General features: G+C 55.3%; 1 protein-coding gene across 2 annotated transcripts; it reads left to right on the plus strand.

Annotated features, from left to right (window-relative positions):
- The first annotated feature begins 1,841 nt into the window (after positions 1–1,841).
- On the plus strand, positions 1,842–18,231 carry CTSD (cathepsin D). 2 transcript variants are annotated; one of them, XM_059825695.1, is made up of 9 exons: positions 1,842–1,921; positions 2,399–2,555; positions 4,838–4,961; positions 6,607–6,758; positions 10,733–10,932; positions 12,105–12,227; positions 13,405–13,549; positions 14,530–14,628; positions 15,305–18,231. In XM_059825695.1, exons 1-9 carry the CDS (start codon positions 1,860–1,862, stop codon positions 15,464–15,466), a joined length of 1,224 nt encoding a protein of 407 aa, XP_059681678.1. In that variant the 5' UTR covers positions 1,842–1,859; the 3' UTR covers positions 15,467–18,231. The 2 variants fall into 2 exon arrangements, with proteins under 2 accessions (XP_059681678.1, XP_059681679.1); XM_059825696.1 differs by having other exon boundaries at positions 6,607–6,725.
- Positions 18,232–20,558: the final 2,327 nt, after the last annotated feature.

The following is a 20,558-nucleotide window of genomic DNA, read 5'->3' on the forward strand; positions in this document are numbered from 1 at the left end:
GGACAAGAAGAGGATACCCTCGAGACGGAGCTCATGGCTAGTGATGCCTCCGGGGTCAGGCTACAGATGCTGGGGACCCACCACACCTTGGCCCCTTGCCCAAAAAGAGCCGCACGGGGTTTTGCTGAGTCACGCAGTGCCGCGGGGCTGGGAAGGCGCTGGGTTTTGCTGACTCAGGGTCAGTGGCACTTGCCTTGACCACGCGCCCGCAGGGCAGGAGGGAAGCGGGGGCTGGCCGAAATAACGGAACCCAGCAGGCTCAGCCAATGCCTCCGGCCATCGCTCTGGAAAACCTCGTCCCGGTGGGTGCCATGTCCCACGAGGAGGAGGCGGGTTTCCTGATACCCCCAGCTCAACCAAGGCATGACAATTTGGACAGCCGGTGGGACCAGACATAGCCCAGGGCAGAAGTAACCCCTAAAAACACTCGGCACGGACCGCAGTCAGGGGGTGGTGGGCACAGACCCGGGGCAGCAGGATGCTGCGTGAGGCCGTGGGAGGGTGGAAGAGGCTCAGGGAGGGAGAGCGGGGAGAGATGACATGAGCAAGGTGCCAGCAACATGACCCAATGATTTTCCAGACGTTGCATGAACACGAAGGAGGCGGGCAAGGGACAGGGACCCCGCCATGAAGCCAGGGGTCCCCCAGCTCAGCAGTGCCCAGCTTGTCCCATGGGCTGCTGCTCTCCTGTCCCCAATGCTGGGCACAAGCAGGAGCAGAAAACAAAACACCCCTAACCCTCAGGACTTGGAAGGGAAAGCATCTGTAAATCCGATTTTATTTTTATTTTTTTTTCCAGCTGGTCTCGTGGCTGTAAGAGCTCGGTCAGGGCGAACGGGGCAGAGATTAGCTCCGTCCACCACCTCCCAAGCCAGTGGGGTGGCACCTCCGAGCCCTGCCGTGACACCCCGGGGCTGGCAACGAGTCCCAGCGCTCCCTGATGCTCGGCCCTGCATCCTGGGGTGGGGGGGAACCTCAGGGTCTGCTGCTGGCCAGTGCCCCCCCCCGGGCTCTGCCAGGCACCAGCATCATCCTCAATGGCTGTAGGAGGCCTGGTACTGCCACGGTGGAATTTGGAGAGGGGGCACATCTGGCTTGGCACCCCCCCGGCACCTCCCGAACAAGCTATGGTCCAGGATATGCCCGTCTCCCCCCAAAATCAACCAGCCCAGAGGGATGAGTACCCCCAAACTGGGGGGGTCCCGGGGCCAGGGAGAAGCATGGCGCTGGGGGGGTGCGGACATCCCTGTGGGCCCGGCTGCAAAATTGAACCCCACTGGTGAGAGCAGGTGGGTGGCCGAGGTCCGTGAGCGGCCGTGGGCTGCTGGAAGTCTGAGCCCTCGCCGGGCCAGGCTGGGGTGGGGGGATGCACTCAGCAGGGTTTTGGGGGGGCCGCTGGCTGGGGACTGTGTGTGTCCCCCCCCACCTCCCCAGGGAAGAGAGAAAAGCCAGAAAACCTGGAAAGAACAAAAAAACCACCAACAAAAAGGAAGTGAAAGGCACAACAGAAGCAAGAATGCGCGGCCGGCCAGGCGCCTCGTGATTTATTTAATGGTGTTTATTCCCCTTTTCCCGAAGGCTGAGTCACGGGCCAAGGTACCGGGGGTCAGGCCTGGGGACCGGGGGGGCGTGAGGCGGCACCCCCAGCCCCGCACCCCACGCGGGTGCCCCCGCCCCGGCCCGCCCTCACGTGACGCCGCCGGTTGCAATTTTAGACCGTCAGCTGACTCGAAAAATCCCTGGAGAGGGGCCGCCGCTCCTACAAAAACAGGGAAGGCGGCCGGGCGCGGCGTCGCGGCCTCCCTTCGGTGGCACCCTCCGGCCTCTGTCACCCCCCAGCCACCACCGCCATCGCCGCCATGGGCCCCCACGGCCTCCTCCTGCTGCTCGCCCTGGCGGGGCCCTGCGCGGCCCTCATCAGGTGAGGGGTCCCTCGGGGTCTGGCTGAGCCCCCCCCGGTAGGGTGGGGATGGGGAGGGGACATGGGACATGCACCCCAGGTGCTGGTGCGATGGTGGCCTCTGGGATCCTCTTGCAGGCACCCCCCCCCGGGTGTTGCTCCCCCCCCCCCCCCCATTAAAGCAGAGGGGAGAATGGCTGAGACCCCCCAGATGGGGGTTCAGGGGTGATGCCCTGCCCAAGGGGGGTTTCATCCCGGCTTCCCCTATTGCGGGTGACCTTTGCGGCCACCTGCCCCCCCCCCCCCCCATTTTGGGAAAAGCACTGAGTGCAGCACGGCGAAGGGGATCCGGCACGGGGTGCTGGCGGGAGCCCAAACCTCATCCACCCCACGCTGCGCGTCCCCTGGTTTTGCTGGAGCCGTGCCACCCTCCTCCCCAAGGGGACCCCCCCACACACACCCCCCATTAACAGGTGGGTGTTCGCCCTCCCCTCGCAGGATCCCCCTGACCAAGTTCCCCTCCATGCGGCGGGTCCTGAATGAGGTGGGCAGCGAGATCCCCGACATGAACGCCCTCACCCAGCTCCTCAAGTTCAAGCTGGGCTTCGCCGACCTGGCCGAGCCCACCCCGGAGATCCTGAAGAACTACATGGATGTGAGTAACCCTCCTCCTGTCAGCCGCTCCCCCCCCATGGCGGACCCCAGTGCGATGCTGGCCGGGCAGCCGTCCCTTCTGGGGGTACCTGTCCCAGGGGGGAGGTGGTGGGACATGCCAGCCTCACCGTCCCACCACAGCTGGGAAGGTGAAGGAGGGAGAGGTGTTAATCCCATAGGAGAGATTCCTGCACCATGGCTTGGTGGGTGGTTGCCGAAAGTTGCTTGCCATCATTGCTGAACTAAAAATACTAATTCTAATACTAATTAGTATTTTAGTAATTAGTATTAGTATCGTAAATAGGGGCCTGCTCACTTGTGGTCCTTTCTAGCATCTTCTGGCCCCTTTGGGCTCCCCGTCCTGCAAGACAGGGGCGTAAAAATCATGCTCCACTCCTTGGGGCATTGGGGCATAAAAGAGTGAGCATGGGGCAGGGGGAGAGGGCTTGGACTGGGCACGAGCGTACTGTGGGACTGGGGATTCAGGACCCTTCCTCTTGCTATCCTTCATCTTCTGCACTGCCCTGGGAAAAACCACCCTGCACCTCCACCTTCTTCTTGGCAGCTTAGGGAACAAAGAGACCTTCATGGTGGAAGCAGTGATAAAAGGAGAAGCCAGATAAAGGACATGAGGTTTGCCCTTGCCCAGCTGCCAGACACGTGTGGGGTTTCCTATTTCTGGGTTCCCCACCAGGTATCCTCACGACCCTTGGAGGAGTGGGCTGCAAGCACTGGCCGGCAGGATGAAGCTGGCGCTGGATGTTTGGGTCTTAATTCAGGATAACGCCCCCTGCTCCCCCCCCCAGGGGCTCTTGTCACCCAGCCAGCACCGTCCTGCCAGGGCTGTGATGGGAAAGGCCGCCAGTGTTTTAATCGGCGGTGTTGAAAGCCAGGGCGCTAGCGGTTGCGCCACGGCGTTGTCTTTTGCGACCGCAGCTCCGGCCACCCCTCAGGGAAGGACTCTGCTCCCTTGTCATAGGGGAACCAGCCCAAGCTGCGATGGGAGATAAGGGGCCACTGGGTCCCTCCCAGCCCGGCCGAAAATGCTCTGGCTGCCAGAGGACCTGCTGGGATGAAAGGCACATCCTCCCCTAGCCCACCCTGTATGGTCCCCACCAGCCCCTGGGACCTCTCGCGGGTCTGTGTATGTGATGTATGGGACCTCTACGCCAGGGTTTACTTTTCAAGCCCCAGCAATAGTTACAGAATCGCTAGAAGCAAGTCCTGCCTCCCCATTATGGCTAATTGCAATGGATTATTAATTACTCAGCAAGCACCCCCTGCAAACTAAGCGCACAGGAGGTGAGCAGCTTTGTTAATCCTGTTTTCTCCCCCTACCCCCCCTTAATTAAGTACACAGGGGGGTTGGAAAGGCCACAGGCTGACTTCCCTTGCTAGCAGCCTTCTCTCCAGGGCCCTGATCCAGCTGCTCGCCAAGCATGACGTGGCTCTCTGCCCCTTTGGGAGGGCTGGGGAAAAATGGGTCTGTCCGGGACCTGCCAAGCATTCCCCATTCATCCTCTCCCCTCCGGATAGAGGGATGCCCTGCAAACATCTCAGCCACCCGGGTTTCTTCCAGTCCCAGCAGAGATGCACTCACAGGGCAGAGGGGTATCCATCAGCTACCTGCACTACAGGGACTTCTCCCAAAGTCTCACCCCGCAGCCCTAAATCCCTCTCTGGCGGTGCTGCTGATGCCCTTTTCTCCCTCCAGCTTCTCAAAAGTCTTCCAGTGCCCACAACTGAGCATTTTATTCCTCCCCACCCCAGGGGCTTGCCAGCCCGCACCGAAAGCCCCGGCAGCTGTACCTCCACCCGCAGTGGGCAGAGCTGCTGCCCACTGCAACCCACAGTTCCTCTGCAAACCTGCCAGCAAAGCAGCTTCCCAGCCAGTTTCAGCTTTTCAATAACGCAGGTGTTTTGGTTGGCTTCCTCCCATCTTTTTTCTCTTCCCTATAGTGAACCGCATGCTGGCCTGCAGACCTTCCCCCTTCTCTTCTGCCCTGTCTCCCTGCCCCAAAAGTCCTCCCCCGCAAGCACCCATCCCACTTCTCCTCCCCGGTTTATCCTTTTCACACCCGCTGTAATGAGGTGTGAACACTGAAGGGGAGCCTCCCTTGCAAAGGAGAAAGACTGGGAGCCCATCACTGCCAAAAACAAGAGAAGAGCCATGTCTAGACGAGAAGCTGGTCGCTTTTTCAGTCCTAAGAGATTTTTTGGTCTTTAATCCCGCTTTTAGCCTGCTGCCGCCTCTGCTCATGGTTCCCTTCTCCTCCTTTGCAGGCCCAGTATTACGGTGAGATCGGCATCGGAACCCCCCCCCAGAAGTTCACTGTGGTCTTTGACACTGGTTCCTCCAACCTCTGGGTGCCATCTGTGCACTGTCACCTGCTGGACATCGCCTGCCGTAAGTGTCACCAGTGTCAGCCACCGCTCAACAGTTTCTCCTTCCCCGCAAAATGCAGAACCTGGCATTGCAAGAGGAGAAACTGAGGCAGCAGCGTGAAAGGGCTTGCCAGAGGCTGATGGACTCTCTAGGGTCAGAGCTAGATATAGGATCCCAACATCCCACATCCATCCTTCATTACTCCCTTCCTGTTTTTCCCCCTCCGCGTCGCCCACGCACAGCTTCAAACCTTCCCCAACAGCCTTGGCCTTGCAGCTGGGGAGCAGCATCACAGGTTGTGATGTTTCTCCCCAAATTATAGACCGACGCTGCTGTTGCCCCATTGCACAATGCCGGTGAAAAAAAATCAGCCTCTTGCCAAATCTGATACAAACTGTCCTAGTTTCTGGTTTATTGCCGCACGGAGCATGTGCGTGCATGTTTATGGATTTATAATTAACGAGAGCCAGGTAGGCACGATGAGATGAGAACGACTTAGGGACTACAAGTTTTTTTTGCTCTGTGGCGTTCCTACGCAATAAACCTCCACAGTTGAAGGTGTCAAACCCGGCTATGGCAAAATGCCATTTAAAAGCCACCGGCTCTGCTGCTTAAGCAGAGCAGAGAAACCTGTGGAGCCAACAAATGCAACCGTGAAAGGTGGCCCACAGGGCTCGCTGTAGGTAGGGAGGAAATTTGGACTTCTTGTACACCCTGTAGAGCCCAGAGAGGAGGCGGACCTTCTTTTCGCATACGTGAAATGAGATTTAGGACACTGGTAGGGTGGTGAGGTCCAGACCTGGTCTGTCTTGGGGGTTCCTGACCCGGCAGGGAGCTGGTTTCTCAAGGCAGTAGCGCAGGAGGTGCCGGGACCAAAGGGCTCGTTTTATGAGTATGCAACAAGTCTAACCTCCTGCCAGACGGGGATCCAGATGGCCCGGACGGGGAAGTCCCCGTAGAGCGTGTTGGTTACCACAGGACTCGGCTGGTTCATCCTCAGCCGCTATCTGCCCCACTCAGCGAGCAGCCGTGGAGCCGGGCTGGCTGAGCTCGCCACGCGCCGCTGCCCAACTCGTGACTCAGGAGGAATCTGCGGAGGAGGAATCTGCCTGCCCATAAAACCAGGGTTATCTTACAGTTCCCAACCCTTCCAAGGGGAAAAGCAGCTTAGACTAGAGGAAAGCCGTTCTCCTCTGCAAATAAAAGAGTATTTTGAGCCCTCTCTATGCAAAAAACAAAGACCATGTAAAAAAAATTTCCAGCTAGTCTTAGTAAAAGAAACAGATAAATCCATAAAGTGAAAATGTTCATGCCCAGAGCAAGCTATATTTAAAGCCACCCTGCTTCTCCATGGCACGGGGGGGACGTTTCGCTCTGCTGTCTAACGCACCCTGACATACCAGCCACGTAACCTCTAGGCTTTTAATACCCAGTGGCCAAATCCGATTTAACAGCCAAATTGGATCTGCCCACCTAATTCCCCAGGTGTTGGAAATGCTTCGTTAAGCAGTCTGGGCTTGGCAAATGCTGGGTTCAGGCCCACCCTCACATTGTTGAGTGTCTGTCCAGATGAGCCGGATGGTGTGGGGCTAAGTATCGGGCAGCCCTAGGTATCAAGGAGCACTAACGTTGTTATGTCCCCCTGTGTCTCCCTCCCCGGCTGCAGTGCTGCACCACAAGTACGATGCCTCTAAATCCAGCACCTACGTGGAGAACGGCACCGAGTTCGCCATTCACTACGGGACGGGAAGCCTCTCTGGGTACCTCAGCCAGGACACCGTCACGGTGAGTACCCCGAGCTGCCCCAGCCTGCTTTTGGCAGAGCGCTCAAAGCCGTTTCATTCCGATGGGTCTCCCCTTCTTGAGTGTCTCACTCGTATAAAGCATGCTTCAGCGCTGTCTTTCCAAGTGCTTTGAAATGAGGTGGTGATGATGACTGAGGAGGTGACGATGACCGAGGCAGGCGGAGAAGGTGGAAGGTATTAATCAGCAGGTCAGCAGGCTAGGAGCGTGGACCACATGCGTGGTGCCCTGCCAACACAGTCTCTGGCCATCCCTCCAATGCTCTTCCTCCTGACCCCGGAAATTTCCCAGCCCAAGCGCACTCCAGCACCACTGTAGAGGCCAATATCCATGCGGTAGTAGACGTCCACACAGGCAGCTGCCCAAACACTGGCCAGAAATGGGCTCTTCGCTGCCCCATCCTGGTCTGGTGTCGAGAACTGGTGCTTATGTTTGCAAAGGCTGTGTAACACCTGGGGGGATTCCCCAGCAGCGTTCAGGGCGCTGCTTGAGGTAGCCGGGCTGCGGATGGTTGCTTCCCATCGTTTCCTTTTCAGTGAGCAAAGGCTGAGCTTGCTGTCCTGTGAAGGCCGGGCGCCTTTTGTGACTGCCTCCCAGGTACAGATGCTCGTGAGAGTTTGTCAGCTGCCGAACATCAGCGGCGCATGTCCTCCCGGATTACTTGGTATCCTGGCAGGGATAAGAGCATATGTTTGCTTTGCTGGGGGGGAGACAAAGCAAAAGTTTTGAATAAGCACGTAAATCTAGGGATTTGGGGTTTTCCGTGTTAGGTTCAGCTGAAAGGTATTGGCTTACTAATTTCATCAGGATGAAAAGAAAAATATCCAAAAGGAGCCTGAAGTGGGTGGCTCATGCAAGGAGCACTCTTCAGCCCATCCTCATAGCGGGAAAATTTCAGGCTAGCCTGGAAGCACCAGCCGTTGCCTCTGTGCTACATCCAAAGGTGCCAGCGGCTCAGGCTGGGTGCAGGACCCTCGTTGGGGGAGAGGGCTTTTGATGGGTTCGGTGAACCCTGAAAATCAGTGCAGCCAAGGCTGTGGGGGAAAGACAGAGGGGCTGCCAGCAGCTTTGCACCTCTGGTTTTGCTCCCTGCCTCCTGCAGCCCACCAAGCTTCAGGACAGTTTCAGTTTCATTTCATGCTGTTTATTGCCTGCACCCCTCGGTTCGCTTAGAAACACCCCGCCGCAAAAAAAGCCACCCATCCGAGCCTTCCCACGCCTCTCACCAAATGAAGGCACCATGTACGTAGCATTAATGGATTCTCTTACATTAGGTTTGCAAAATACAGACGGAGCAGGCGGAGGCATCTGCGTTCATCCCAGTAATGGACCGGGGCAGTGAGGCAAACAGCGAACTTTATTGTCCTGTGAAAGTGTAGGCTGGTTTAGGCACTTTCCGGCTTAATGCAGGGGCTGAAGTGAGTCAGAAGGAAAATTGCAGCTTTTTCTTTTTTTTTGGTTTGTAATTATCACCCTAATGCCTGCTTGCTAATTAGCTCTCCACTTCCCGGCGGCTCAGATGAAGGATTTTGTGCCTGAGCTTGTTCAGGAAGCGGGGATGGCTCTTGGCAGCCAGCACAGCTTGTAGCATTTGGTTTCTGTCTGGGCAGAAGCAAGAGAACCCTCTTGCGTGGAGCCTGAGCAATGTCACGCTTGCAGTATGCAGGAGCACGGGCGACTCAGAGGGTCAGGGACCTTCAGCTTGAACACCAAGATGCTTGTTCTGATGCACAACATCCCATAGGCAAGCTCCCCGTCAGCTGTAGTCTGGAAATACAGACATTGAAACAGCCTTCAGGGTGACCTTCTCGGCTCCAGCCATCCCGACGGGTGGAAGCAGCCACAGCAGCCTGTGGTAGAACTGACATCTGATCGAAAGGCGCTGGTTGGCAGGTGGTCCAGAGTCCCTCAGCCCTGAATTTTTTTTTGGAGAGGGTGACGAGCTCATGTCGAACATCCTTGCTCCTTCTGTGGATGAACGATGCCTCGTAGCACCGCGCTCCTCAGTGCTGCTCACCCTCTGAAGAGCAGCGGGTTCAGCCAGCCCTTTCCTGCTCGGGCCTCTCAGCCCTTTATCGCAGCCTGACCTTGGGATGTCCTTCAAGGACAGCAGAGGAAGCATTGCCGGCCATGGGGTGCGAGGTCTCACCCTGGGCTGCAGTGCAGGTACAACATGCAGGAGATGCCCCTCCTCGCCTCTCCCCTGTGCCTCTGCAGAGGGGAGCCCCGGTGCCAAACCATGCCGCGGAGGCTCTCGCCTGTAGTCTGCCTTCACCATCCAGTGCTTGCCCGCTCGGCTGAGGCCGCTAACAAGGAGGCCGGGAGAGCTGCGGGGTGCCGACACCTGTCTGCAAAGTGCTGGAGGGCGGCCACAACGCAGCCATCCACTGGTAATGATTTTCGGTCGCTCGGTGTCTGGGCGAGAGCCAGCCGAGGGATGGAGAGGAAGGATCTGTCACCTGGCACCAGCGCTCTGCTAAAGATGCTCTTGGGTTTCAGTCCTGCTGAGGACCAAGCGTGGGCAGGGTCTGCCGAGACCCCCACCACCGGGCAGATATCTGCCTCCCTCTTGGGATGTACAACCAGGGCAGTATTCAAACCAACCTGGCACTCAGTTTTATCAGTCCATTGCATTTTATTTTTTTTTTAAGTGGAAGCCTTATTGAACTTGCGGAGCTGCTGCAGGACCAGCTGCACCGAGCGGTGGAGCGGTGGCTTTTGTAAACCTGAGGCATACAACTGGGGCGCTCGCCACGTGCCGGCGAGCGGATGCGTTGCTGCGAGCTCTTTCACCCCCACATCCTGCCCTGTGGCTTTTAGCTTTTGCAAGGCTCGATCGCCCAGCGCAAGCCTCTGATACCATTAAAGCCAACACTGCCCATCCCAGCCTTGCACTGTCTAACCCTGGGGGGATATTAGTAATTTACAGCGATCGTTATCCACCATCAGGTAGGAGAGGCCAGCTTTTCAGTCCAGCCCGGTTCACTACAGGGCTGCTAATTGGAGGCTGAGAGGCTGAAATCGTCCTAGCATGGATGCTAAAATTGCCCGTTATCAGCCAGAAGCTCAGAAACCTCCTGAACTGCTACAGCCAGGAGCCAGCAGACACATCCTACTCCCTGTCAGCAGAGCTATCCTGTTTTCTGCGATCTCCTTCTTTCCGCGGATCTGCCCTTGTGGGGCGTTTCAGCTTTCCGGCAGGGAACACCAGTCCTTCTTGTGGCTGGCAAGAGAGGTGACCTTTGCATTCACAGTACTCCTCTTGCTATTTTTGTGCTTCGGACTCAACCTCGGTTTTCTGGCTGGGTCTTCTTCCCTCCCACGGGAGGTCTCTGCAGGCTGGTGGCTCTTCTGGGAGATGCAGCAATATCCTGGGGATGTTTCTTCTGTAGGGGAGATCACAGGGGTCGTTGGCAGAGGTGAGAGGGATTTGTGCTCCCAACCAGGGACGGGTGCAGCACCCAAGGAATTAGGACACGGAGATGACTTAGATGTCCAGGGTGGGGAAGAAGATTAAAGGCACAGCACAAGAGCTTTTCAGACTGGGAGGAAAGGATGAAGTAGGCAATAGGGGAAGGGATGTAGAGGGGACAAAGTGATATAGGGCCCTTTCTGCAAAGAGGAGCTGCAAAATGGCATGGTCAAGTGCCGGGACCCAGCGAAAGGCTGAAAGTGTTGAGTGAGGTGGGCAAAAAGCAAAGGGGGGGTCCTGCCCGTAGGGGTGTGCTGGGCTTTGCAGGGACTCAGGAGGTGCCACTCTGCAGCTAGCGTGGCCTGTCATCCCCGTCCCCCCTCCTCGGGAGAATGGCACCAGGGTATCTGGTTTCTGCAGCTGCCGACGAATGCAAGGGTGAAAGCAGGCAGGAGTGTGGCAGCATGTTGAGGGACATGCTACAGCCTGTGTTCAGCATGATCCCGTTTCCACCCCGGTTCCCTGAGACAGTTTTCTTTACAATCTGCTTTTTGCTTCCCTCCCCATCTCCCCTCAGCTCGGTAACTTGCAAATCAAGAACCAGATCTTTGGGGAGGCAGTGAAGCAGCCAGGCATCACGTTCATCGCTGCTAAATTCGACGGCATCCTGGGCATGGCATTCCCGAGGATCTCTGTGGACAAGGTCACCCCTTTCTTCGATAACATCATGCAACAGAAGCTGATCGAGAAAAACATCTTCTCCTTCTACCTGAACAGGTAGCGTTGGGTTCGGTGGCACACCTCTCGTTGCGAGGGCAAGCCCAGCTGGGCATTTCTCTATGCCTCCTGGTAGCACCTCTTGCTATGTGCAGGTTTACGCCCTGGTCAGCACCACTGGGGAGGTCTCAGCAAGGTCTCCTTCCTTGCTGGAGCAATCGGGCCAAAATCTATTCTGTTTACTGCTTTGAAGTAAGACTAAGGGAATTAGAGATGCAGCCATTTTACTGATAAAAAGCTGGGTAGATCTGCTACCAGATTTCTTAACTGATGAAGAGACAGAGGATGTTTCCAGAGGAAAGAGAAATAAAAAGAAAGAGGGTTGTGATCATGAGATTGCATGCTGCTGGTGCAGTCCCTGCTAGGGAGTTAAACACAGCCCCAGTTTGTTGCCAAAATCTGTGAGCCACGCGGCCACCACCATGTCAGCTCCCAGGCAAGCGTGCCCCCCACCAGTCATCACTAATGATGGGGCTAACACTCCCTCACCCTCCGGGAAATCCTCCTGCGTGGCTCCCAACGCCTTGCCACCCGCTGCAGCTCCCCCCAGGACACCCCATCACCCTCCCGGCACGGCAGGGGAAACTCTGAACTACTTCAGCCCAAAAAGTAGCACACCGGGAGCGGGGAGGACAGAGAGGGCTGCTGCTGGCCGCTCAAGCGCCAGCCCTCCCCCCATCACCATATTTCTTCCCATCTGCTCGGCAGCGAGCTTTTATCTGACGGTAACCTTGAGGATTCGGCTCTGAGGCTGCTGGCTGGCGCAGAGTTGGGTGCAGATAACCTAACGCTGCATCAGCCACGTCCAGCCCTGCACGGGTGCTTGTTACAAGCTGATTGTTGTTGGTGGGTCCCTGCACCAGTTCTCAGTTCCGCTTTGCTGTCCCTCTTCTCTGCAGCGAGTTTCTCCAGGTGTCCATGCGAAAGCACAAAGCGCAAAGTTGCAGGATGTTTCGGCTGGGCCAGAATATTCCCATTTCCCCACCCCAGCCTATCTCACAGTATCTGTCCTTATATTGACATATTATAGCATGACGTAAGTTGTCTGTCTCCAATGCTACTAAGCCATGCTTCACCCCTAGGCACCCCAGTGTGTGTTTTGGGGGCACGCGGAGGGGGTTGTTCTCACCCTACCCCTGATGTTCATGGTTTTGGGTTTGGTTTTTTTTCAGAGACCCCACCGCTCAGCCCGGCGGTGAGCTGCTCCTGGGAGGGACCGACCCCAAATATTACAGCGGTGACTTCAGTTGGGTCAACGTCACACGCAAGGCTTACTGGCAGGTCCACATGGATGCGTAAGTCCCCCCTCCACCCGACTACATGCATGGGGACATGTGTGCAGACACCTGACACCCAGGGCTGGACTGAGACCCTCCCCATAAAGGAATCATCTCTATCCCTGTAACACATCCACACCAAAAAAACGCAGATTAAAATCCCACCCTAAGGCTGGGTGGTTTGTCGCTGGAAGGGGAGGAGAGGCAAAAAACAGCAGATGTTCTGCAAAATCCTTTCCTCTTGTTTATGGCTTGGCCCTTGAAAACGCCCTTGCAAAGCGGGGAAAAATGCCGGCGTTGTCCTCCTTGCAGGCACGGCGAGCCCCACGGATTAAACCCAGCTTTGCTCAGCTCTCAGCGAGTCCTGAGCTGTGTGGCTCACATGCACACAGCTCCGGAGGAACAGGATGAGGCCCCAGGAAGCCAGCCCTTGACTGAAGGGCACGGAGTGGCAATCAGTGTGCATTGTTGGAGGCAGAGGGGAGGAGAGCCGGCTGAGCTGCCAGTCCAGCCCTGCGGTCTATTCTGAGCTCTCCCACGTGATGAGAACTTAAAAGCGGCCTGTGATCAGAGTGTGTCCTTTTCTTGGGGATCGCATCCCTCCCCAGCGCAGAGTTTTAGTTCTCATCTTCCCCCAGCCCTGCCACGTTGGCAAAGCGTGGCAGACCCTTGGCTGGAAGGCTTTATCTATCTGCGCTGCTGTGAAACACGATGCAGGTGAGGGCCCCAAGCAGCTCCTGTCTTGCCTCTTCGATGTATAAAACCTTCCCTTGCCCATGACCCCCTCAGCCATCACATCATCCCTTTAACCCTTTGCTTTTTGCAGTAGCACAGGTCATACGAGTCCCTAATGCATCGTCCTTAGCACGCTCACGTGCCCGTCAGTCACGGTGTTTAGCAGGCAGGGTACGCAGGCAGCAGTCCGGCTGCCTGCAGACATGCAGTAACGCACCAAGGCACCCGCTCAGTCGGGAGCAGGCGAGGGCCCTGCGGGGAGCCAGGGGGTCTGTGCACTAAGTCGGTGCTGCATCAGGATTTCTGAGCGCCCGTCCTTCCTGGGCATCTGTCGCAACCCTCCCTCGCATGCCTGTGTACTGCCCATGCTCAGCAGTCTTCAAGTCTCTGCCTGCTGCTCCCCACAGCCTTTGCTGGGAGGCCTCTAAGGGATGTCTTCTGTCTCGGCATCTCTCCCCAGGGTGGACGTTGCCAATGGGCTGACTCTGTGCAAAGGGGGCTGCGAGGCCATCGTGGACACAGGAACCTCGCTCATCACCGGCCCCACCAAGGAAGTGAAGGAGCTGCAGACAGCCATCGGTGCAAAACCACTCATCAAAGGCCAGGTGAGGCCGGGCTGGGAAAGCGGGAGTCCATGGCCATCGCGGCATCCACGTTGATGCCCTGCTTTGTACCCAGATGCTTCTAGAGACCCTGGTCTTCTGCTCCCTCTGCTCTCCATTCCCAGCCTGTGCTCCTGGAAAAGCCCCTGGCATAGCAGGGACCCCTCGTCTTTTGACCCCAGGTAGCTCATGCTCTTGGTAGAGGGCACAGTCCCGTGAACTTCGGGAGGCTTCGGGTCATCTCTGCCGCCTGTCTCTGGGAGGCGGAGGAGAAGGGGTGCAAGTTGCAGCTGAGGTCAAGGATTCACGGTAACATGAGTCCAGAGGCACTTTAATACAAATATATTTAATGCAAATGATAATCCTTCCCTGCCAAGCTTTTAACCATTTTAGCTAATCTCACAAGGTCATTTCTTGTCCCTGAAATTGTGGAGGAAGAGGAATTATACGGACCCTCTAGGAAGGATGCTCTGCTCTGGAACTCCTCCCAAATCACAGAGCCATGAGCACTTGTAGGGCTTTTCTGCAGTATGGGGAGACCCCATGGTGCAGCAACAACTGGCTTAGACGTGCCACCCTCCCCAAGACTCGCCAGTGTTAATTAAACAGGCTTTGTCCGTTCATCACACCGTGAGTCCCTGTCTGTGCCTCTAGGCTCTATTGAGCCACATCTCCCCCTCCTGTGGCAGAGGAAAGACCCCAGCCCTGCAGTGTCAGGTGCTGTGCCCTGGGGTTCAGCAGAGCCAAAAGCTGGACCCAGCATACTTGGGCTCCATCCCTATCCCTAAAACCCTCTGACCCTTCAGCTTGCAGCCCTGGGCAGGGAGCAGCCCGCTTACCCCAGCTCAAGCCTCTTCTGCACCCTAAGATGAGCAGTTCTCAGGGAAAACCGCAGCAAAGACATGGTTGTGCCCGGGAGAGACCGTGCCCTTTCCTGAGAGCATGAGAGCTGCCGTGTAAGGCCTTTACTGTTTCTGTTTCAGTACGTGATCCCCTGCGATAAGGTGTCATCTCTGCCTGTCGTCACACTAACGCTAGGAGGGAAACCCTACCAGCTCACTGGAGAGCAGTATGTCTTCAAGGTGCGTCCAGGCAGCTTTTGCCAGCCCTACGCTTCTCCCCCAAGGCCTGACTTCTGCCTTCTCCACTCAAACCTCAACCATGAAATCCAAAATGCAAAAGCAGCAAAATGCAAGGCTGGAGCTGGCACTTGGGAAAAAGTCTGAAAGGTTGGGGTGATGGGGTGGTGGCACTGGCTGATGGACCCAGGCGACCTCACCAAAGTCCTGCAGGAACAAGACCCCCTGCGTGATGCACGTGAGGGATAGCAGGACGGGAGAGAAAGGGCAGGCAGGCTGTTGCATCCCTCTGTACAAACATTTTGCCCTTTTCTGCTGGATTCTGGTGTCACGAGGCCAGCCTCGTCATAGCAGAGGCCACCAGCCTGGCATTTAAGCCACCAGAGTCAACTTGCAAGGACCATCTTGTGCAGAATTTCAATGACAGCTCTAATTCAGAGCTGCGTGGGCTGGGAGGTTTATGGGCTTTACCTGATGCTTTGCTGCCTAAGGGCTGTGGGAGGGGGAGCTGGGTTTGGAGCCGTGGGAGTGGCGGGTTGGGAATTACTTTTGCAAGCTGTGGACCTCAGGCTGGGAGAGGCTGAAGCGCAGCCGGCGTTGGCCGGTGTTATTTCCGAGCCTGCGAGGTTGAGGGAAGGGGAGGACCTCCTCGGACTGAAGCTCTCACTGTTCTCTCTAGGTTTCTGTACAAGGAGAGACCATCTGCCTGAGCGGCTTTTCAGGCCTGGACGTCCCACCCCCCGGGGGCCCACTTTGGATCCTGGGAGATGTCTTCATCGGTCCCTACTACACCGTCTTTGACCGTGATAACGACTCTGTTGGCTTTGCCAAATGTGTCTAAGCGCCTGACCCCCCCACTGCCTCTGCCACATACACACTTACACACACGCACAGGAGCCGTAGAGAAAGATTACCAGGATTAGAAACCCAGTGAGTGGAAAGGAAAACAAAAAAAAAGAAAAAGAAATGGAACTAGATTTAAAATTACATGGAAAATAGTCATTAGTGCCCTGCTAGCTTTTTCCCCTCCGTTGAGTAAGTGGTGCTGGGAGGTCTCTAGTTGACAACTCCAGCTGGAGTAGCCCCTTGCTTTACTGCTAGGTCTTCCAGTATTTGTTTTTAAGAATTATTCTCAGAGCTCAACAAGGCCCTCTCACGTCTCCCAGCCCTGGTGTCCTTCCTTGGGGGGGCAGCTGGCTGGAGCCAGCCCCCAGCACCTCTGTTCCTGCAGAGAGGCTGTGCGGCTGCTCTTGGGTTTGGGCTTCTGCGCTGGGGGAGAGGGATGGGGAAGGCTGTCCAGCACATTATTTACTTCTTCTTGCTTTTTCACTGATGAAGTGGGGGAGCGGGTGGGGGAGGAGAGTCCGTCTTCATCACCCCTCCGTGACAGGTTGAGGCAGCGACCACTAGGTCATTTCTCAACGGGTTTGTGCTGGCTTGGTCCTGGGAGAGCGTGTCCGGGGCTGGAGCGACGGGTGACTGTGGTAGCGTGCCTGAGGGTTGAGTTTCAGAGCCCGAGGGCTTTAGCGGTGTGTTTTTGTGTTGTGACAGCACTAGTGAGAGAGCTGGAGGCATGATGTCCACGTGCCTGACCTAACAAGGCAAGGATTCGTAGGGGGGCTCCAGCCAGTGGGACTCTTCAGGAAGTGAGAATATAAAGGGGGTCAAGATAGGGCTTAATAGAGGTCACTTGAATTCATGGCCATGAAGGCCCAGCTTCCTGCTGAGCAAAGTCACTTGAGTGACTCGAGTTTGGTGAACTTCTCCCGGGTTCCCCAAACCTCAGATCTTCCCAGCTTCATCCGCAGCCAGTGAGTTGAGAATAATGTTTCCTAAAGCATCTAAGTGATCTACAAGCCAAAATCACACTGATAAAATCCGTAGGTGTTTGTCAGCCACGTAAGACCTTTTGGAAACATTATTCGCAGCATTTTGAACTGCCCAAAACTCAAGAGACAGTTGACAGAGCCAGCAAGCTTCCCAGGCAGGAGGGTGCTGCGGCAGCTGCTGGACTTGCATTCGCTTTCCCTTCTGCCCCATCCCGAAACCCAACTGCCTTTAACACCCTCCTTACCTGCTTTCCACCTTACTAATGCTGGTGAGAGCTCTGTTCATGTCCACCCTGTGTTGCAGATGGAGTGAGGCACAATCCTGCTTTGGAGAGGTTGTAGCTGATTTAGCTGTGCTCGCAGATCCTCTGGAGAGCTGCGCATATGGAGTCGCTCGCTTCACTGGGCTGGCGTCAGTAGGCAAACACTGGTGGAGCTGGGAGGACGATAAAGTGAGTTTTAAGCAGTACTGGAAAGCAGAAGAGAGTCTGCCAAGAATGCCAGCCCGCACTGGGAGTAAAAGACTCCCTTTGCTTTCCCAGGGCACTGGATCAAGTCCTGAAGTTAGGGAGTGGCAGCAGGTGAGGGGCAAAGCTGAGGGTGGCAAGAGGACCAGATCAGCACCATCCGTGACCCTGGGCCAGGCAAAACAGATGGTAAAATCCTGGTTCCCCAAAATTCACTGATAATCCTGCCAGCAGTACCAGTGGGGCCAAGGAAGTTCCCGAGAAAGGTCTTTGGGCAGTGGGTGAATAGATGGTTATGCCCGGCAAAATGCATATACATCATCCCCAATATTGAATTCACCACGAGCATCAGAGGCACAGGTGGGGAAGAGGTCCCGAGGTGAGCTGTGGGAGGACAGTGGGCATGCAGCCTGCCGATGTCCCCTGTCTCCACCCGCTGCAGCTGATCAGTTTGGCTTCATAACCATGCCTCATGCCTTGGAGGGGTCTGGCGTGGGCAGTGGGGACAGGCCTGGGCACACTTCTGATGCGTGCGTTGTCCCCTGCAACCCCGGATGCGACAAATGCTGCTCCCAAAGCTTGCTTCTGCCTGCTCGTAGCCTTCACGTGCAGCCCTGCGCCTGGACGCCTAAGGACATCTGTTGCAGGCTGGCTAGAGAACAGTAGCATGTTACCAAAAAAATATCATCAATAGGTACTTCAAAATCAGCAGATATTCAGCACCTCTCTGGAGAGCCCCGGTTTCCCACTGATTAAGTGCCCAGAGCTCCTCTAAGTCTTGCTACATCATTTTCCAGCTGCAAGATTTCTCCACCGCGGTGAGACAGAGGCAGCCTCTCGAGTACCCGCTAATCAGACCTGATGCAGGGGGGAAGCCCAACACGGAGCTGGTGGCAGGTTTTGAATGTCTTTGGCATCAGATTTAAGCGGGACATGCAGCACAGCCCCAGAACAAGCCGTCGGGCTGCAGTTCTGCTGGGTGTGCAACGCCTTATGCCATCCACGTCGTAGCCTCCACGGTAATCCAAGGCTGGGCTGGTGTCTGTCCTGGGGCAGGCAGAAGACTGCTGCCTGGGGAAAGAGCATGGCCCAAAATGACGTCCTGAGTGACATACCTAGGATAGGCTGGAGGAGCGGTTCATTGTAGTCTTCCCTGAATGGGTCTCCTCCCCTTATTCTTTTATTTGCATTTTTAAACCAAACTCTAACCGCGTGACTGTTGGGTATGTTTTTTTAATCTAATTTGCTGTCAGAATTACTGTCTCATCATAGAAAATTGAAAAGAAAATACAGTATTTCCCCCCCCTTAACTCTGAGAGTGGTCTTTTCTTAAGCAGTTTGAGATGCCAAACTCTTTCTCGGTGTCCAGAGACTCTGTCTCCCCGACCTGTTGGCCCAGTACATCTGGTCACCCACTTGGGTGGACTCATACGTGTTTCAGAAGAGCTTCTTCCCTTCTCTCTGACAAGGACACAAGCTAGCAGCCTGTCGGGTTTGTCGTTTTCAATGTATTAAAACATAACCCAGCTTCTTCAGGATGACATGACAGTGTCACCTGCCTGACCCAGCACCACCAGTATTCCCAGCATCTCTCCTAGCCAACAGCCTTCTCCTGGGGCCACATCTCCCTGGCTGAGTATTGCCAAGGGTAATCGTCCAACACGGTACTCAAGCTGTCCCCTGGTCCTCTGGGCCAGCTAGAACAAGCTCCTGCTCGACTTGGGACATAAAGTGATCCTGTAGCAGCCAAAGTGGGACTCCAGTTTCTAAGTCCAGCCTAAAAAAAACCCTAGGATGTGGAACTTATGCTCCCAGAGCCTGATGATGAAGAACACAGGGGGTTTTTTTCAAAACGTGGGAAAAATCCATCCCTCTTGCCTGGCTGTGCGATTTTTAGTCCTAGCGCTGCGGTACAGGAGCTGGAGACTCTGATGCAGAATGAAGGCCCCATGTGCCAGGTGGAAGATAAGAGCTAATCCCTACTTTGAAAAAAGCATCATCTACATAAGCAAGACGGATGCAGCCAAGTCCCATCCCGTTTTCTGAGCGAAGATCTAAGCATGCAGAGAGCTTAACTGATTTCCCCACTGGCACATCCCAAGCCTCTGTTCCGCCAGGATGCCTTAATACCCCAATCAGCTGTTCTCCTATGTTGAAGAGATGGATTTAACCCAAAAAGCCTGGCTGGGTCCTGAAAACCAATCATGCAGCCCACCATTCCTCAATAGCCCAAGGGGAGAACAAGTCATCCGCTGCCAAATATTTATCGACAAGAATACGAGGGCGTTGTTTCTGCTGGGGGGATTGTGCCTAAGCTTTTAATTGTGCCGTGAGTACTGAAAGTTGTGTCCTAGCGGGAACAGTCACAGGCTTGATCTTGGCCAAGAGCTGGAGAAGCCAAGAGCCAGGATTGTCCACCCATGCTTTTCCAGCAGGGAGCAGAGCGCACCCCACCCCACGAGCAGCCTGCACGCGGCCCCATGTTGTCTTGCCCCGCAAATCCTCAGGTTTACACCAGCCCCCCCATTACTGCCCTGTCTCTGCAGAACTCCATGCAGATGGCAATTTGGTAACTCTTTATTAAATGTCCCCACTGATGCAAAGAAGACAGAATTTTTCATTATACGTCCCTTTCAGTAGCAGGGCGCTTGGCCCTGACCCTCAGGGCTGTCTTCATGAGCCTGATCTTTCTCCAACTGACTCTGCTCTAGGTTTGATGAGGGCTTTGCCAAAAGCCCACTCAGACAAGGACGTGCCCAAGGAGAGGGAGGATGAGACCCCTCGTTTATGGAGATGACTTGCTCATCTGGTTGGCTCAGCAATTTGTTGCTTTGAAAAACTATTTTTACTCACCGTCAGTGACGAAGAACATTGTTTTGGGGGCTGGTGGCTTTTTCTTTTTCCGCTCCTTCTTGGATTTATTTTTAGGTTCCTTTGGGATGGAAAAGAAGCAGCGTGCAGACTGAAAGCTTAGAGGAGACAGATTACAAGGGAGAGTGGGGAGATGAGATTTACCCCTCAAAGCCTCAGGCCACCTTACTGCTTATGGGGCTTAGCAACCCATTGAGGAATTTTCTAAGGGGAATAGGAAAGAGCCTTCAGGAGGTTGTGGGCTTTCTCCCTCAGAAAAAAGCAGGGGCAGGTCCTGCTAATGGTTTTGCGGAGAACTGGAGTACGATTTGAGATGGAAGACTTTCTCACGGGTCTTACAGCACTTGATTATGTTACAGCCCACATGTCTTTAACACGATTACAGGAGAACTGCTTTGGGGCAGGAAATATCTTTCTGTTCTAGCACAAGGGAATGGAGACCTTGATGCCACAGTAATACAGGCAATTATTCATACTCATCCCAGCTTTTATTTGAAAGGAAAATGGTCCTAGACCTTGTGGTTGAGGGCTTGCACGCATGACCTTTAAGGACTCCCAGAAAATAGAAGGAGTGTTAAAATAATGCAGAATATTGAGGGTTTACTTCCTTGTGCCATTATTTTTTAAGCCAGTTCCTTAATTTTGAAGGGTCACATGAATGATTTTTGAACCAGTGATGCTGCGTATGTGCCATTGTGGCGCACGGTAATAAACCTCTCACTGTTCACCACCTAGCATTGAGAACGACGGTGAGTTACCAACCCAA

Source organism: Gavia stellata, chromosome 17 (genome assembly GCF_030936135.1).
Source record: "Gavia stellata isolate bGavSte3 chromosome 17, bGavSte3.hap2, whole genome shotgun sequence".
NCBI lineage: Eukaryota > Metazoa > Chordata > Aves > Gaviiformes > Gaviidae > Gavia > Gavia stellata.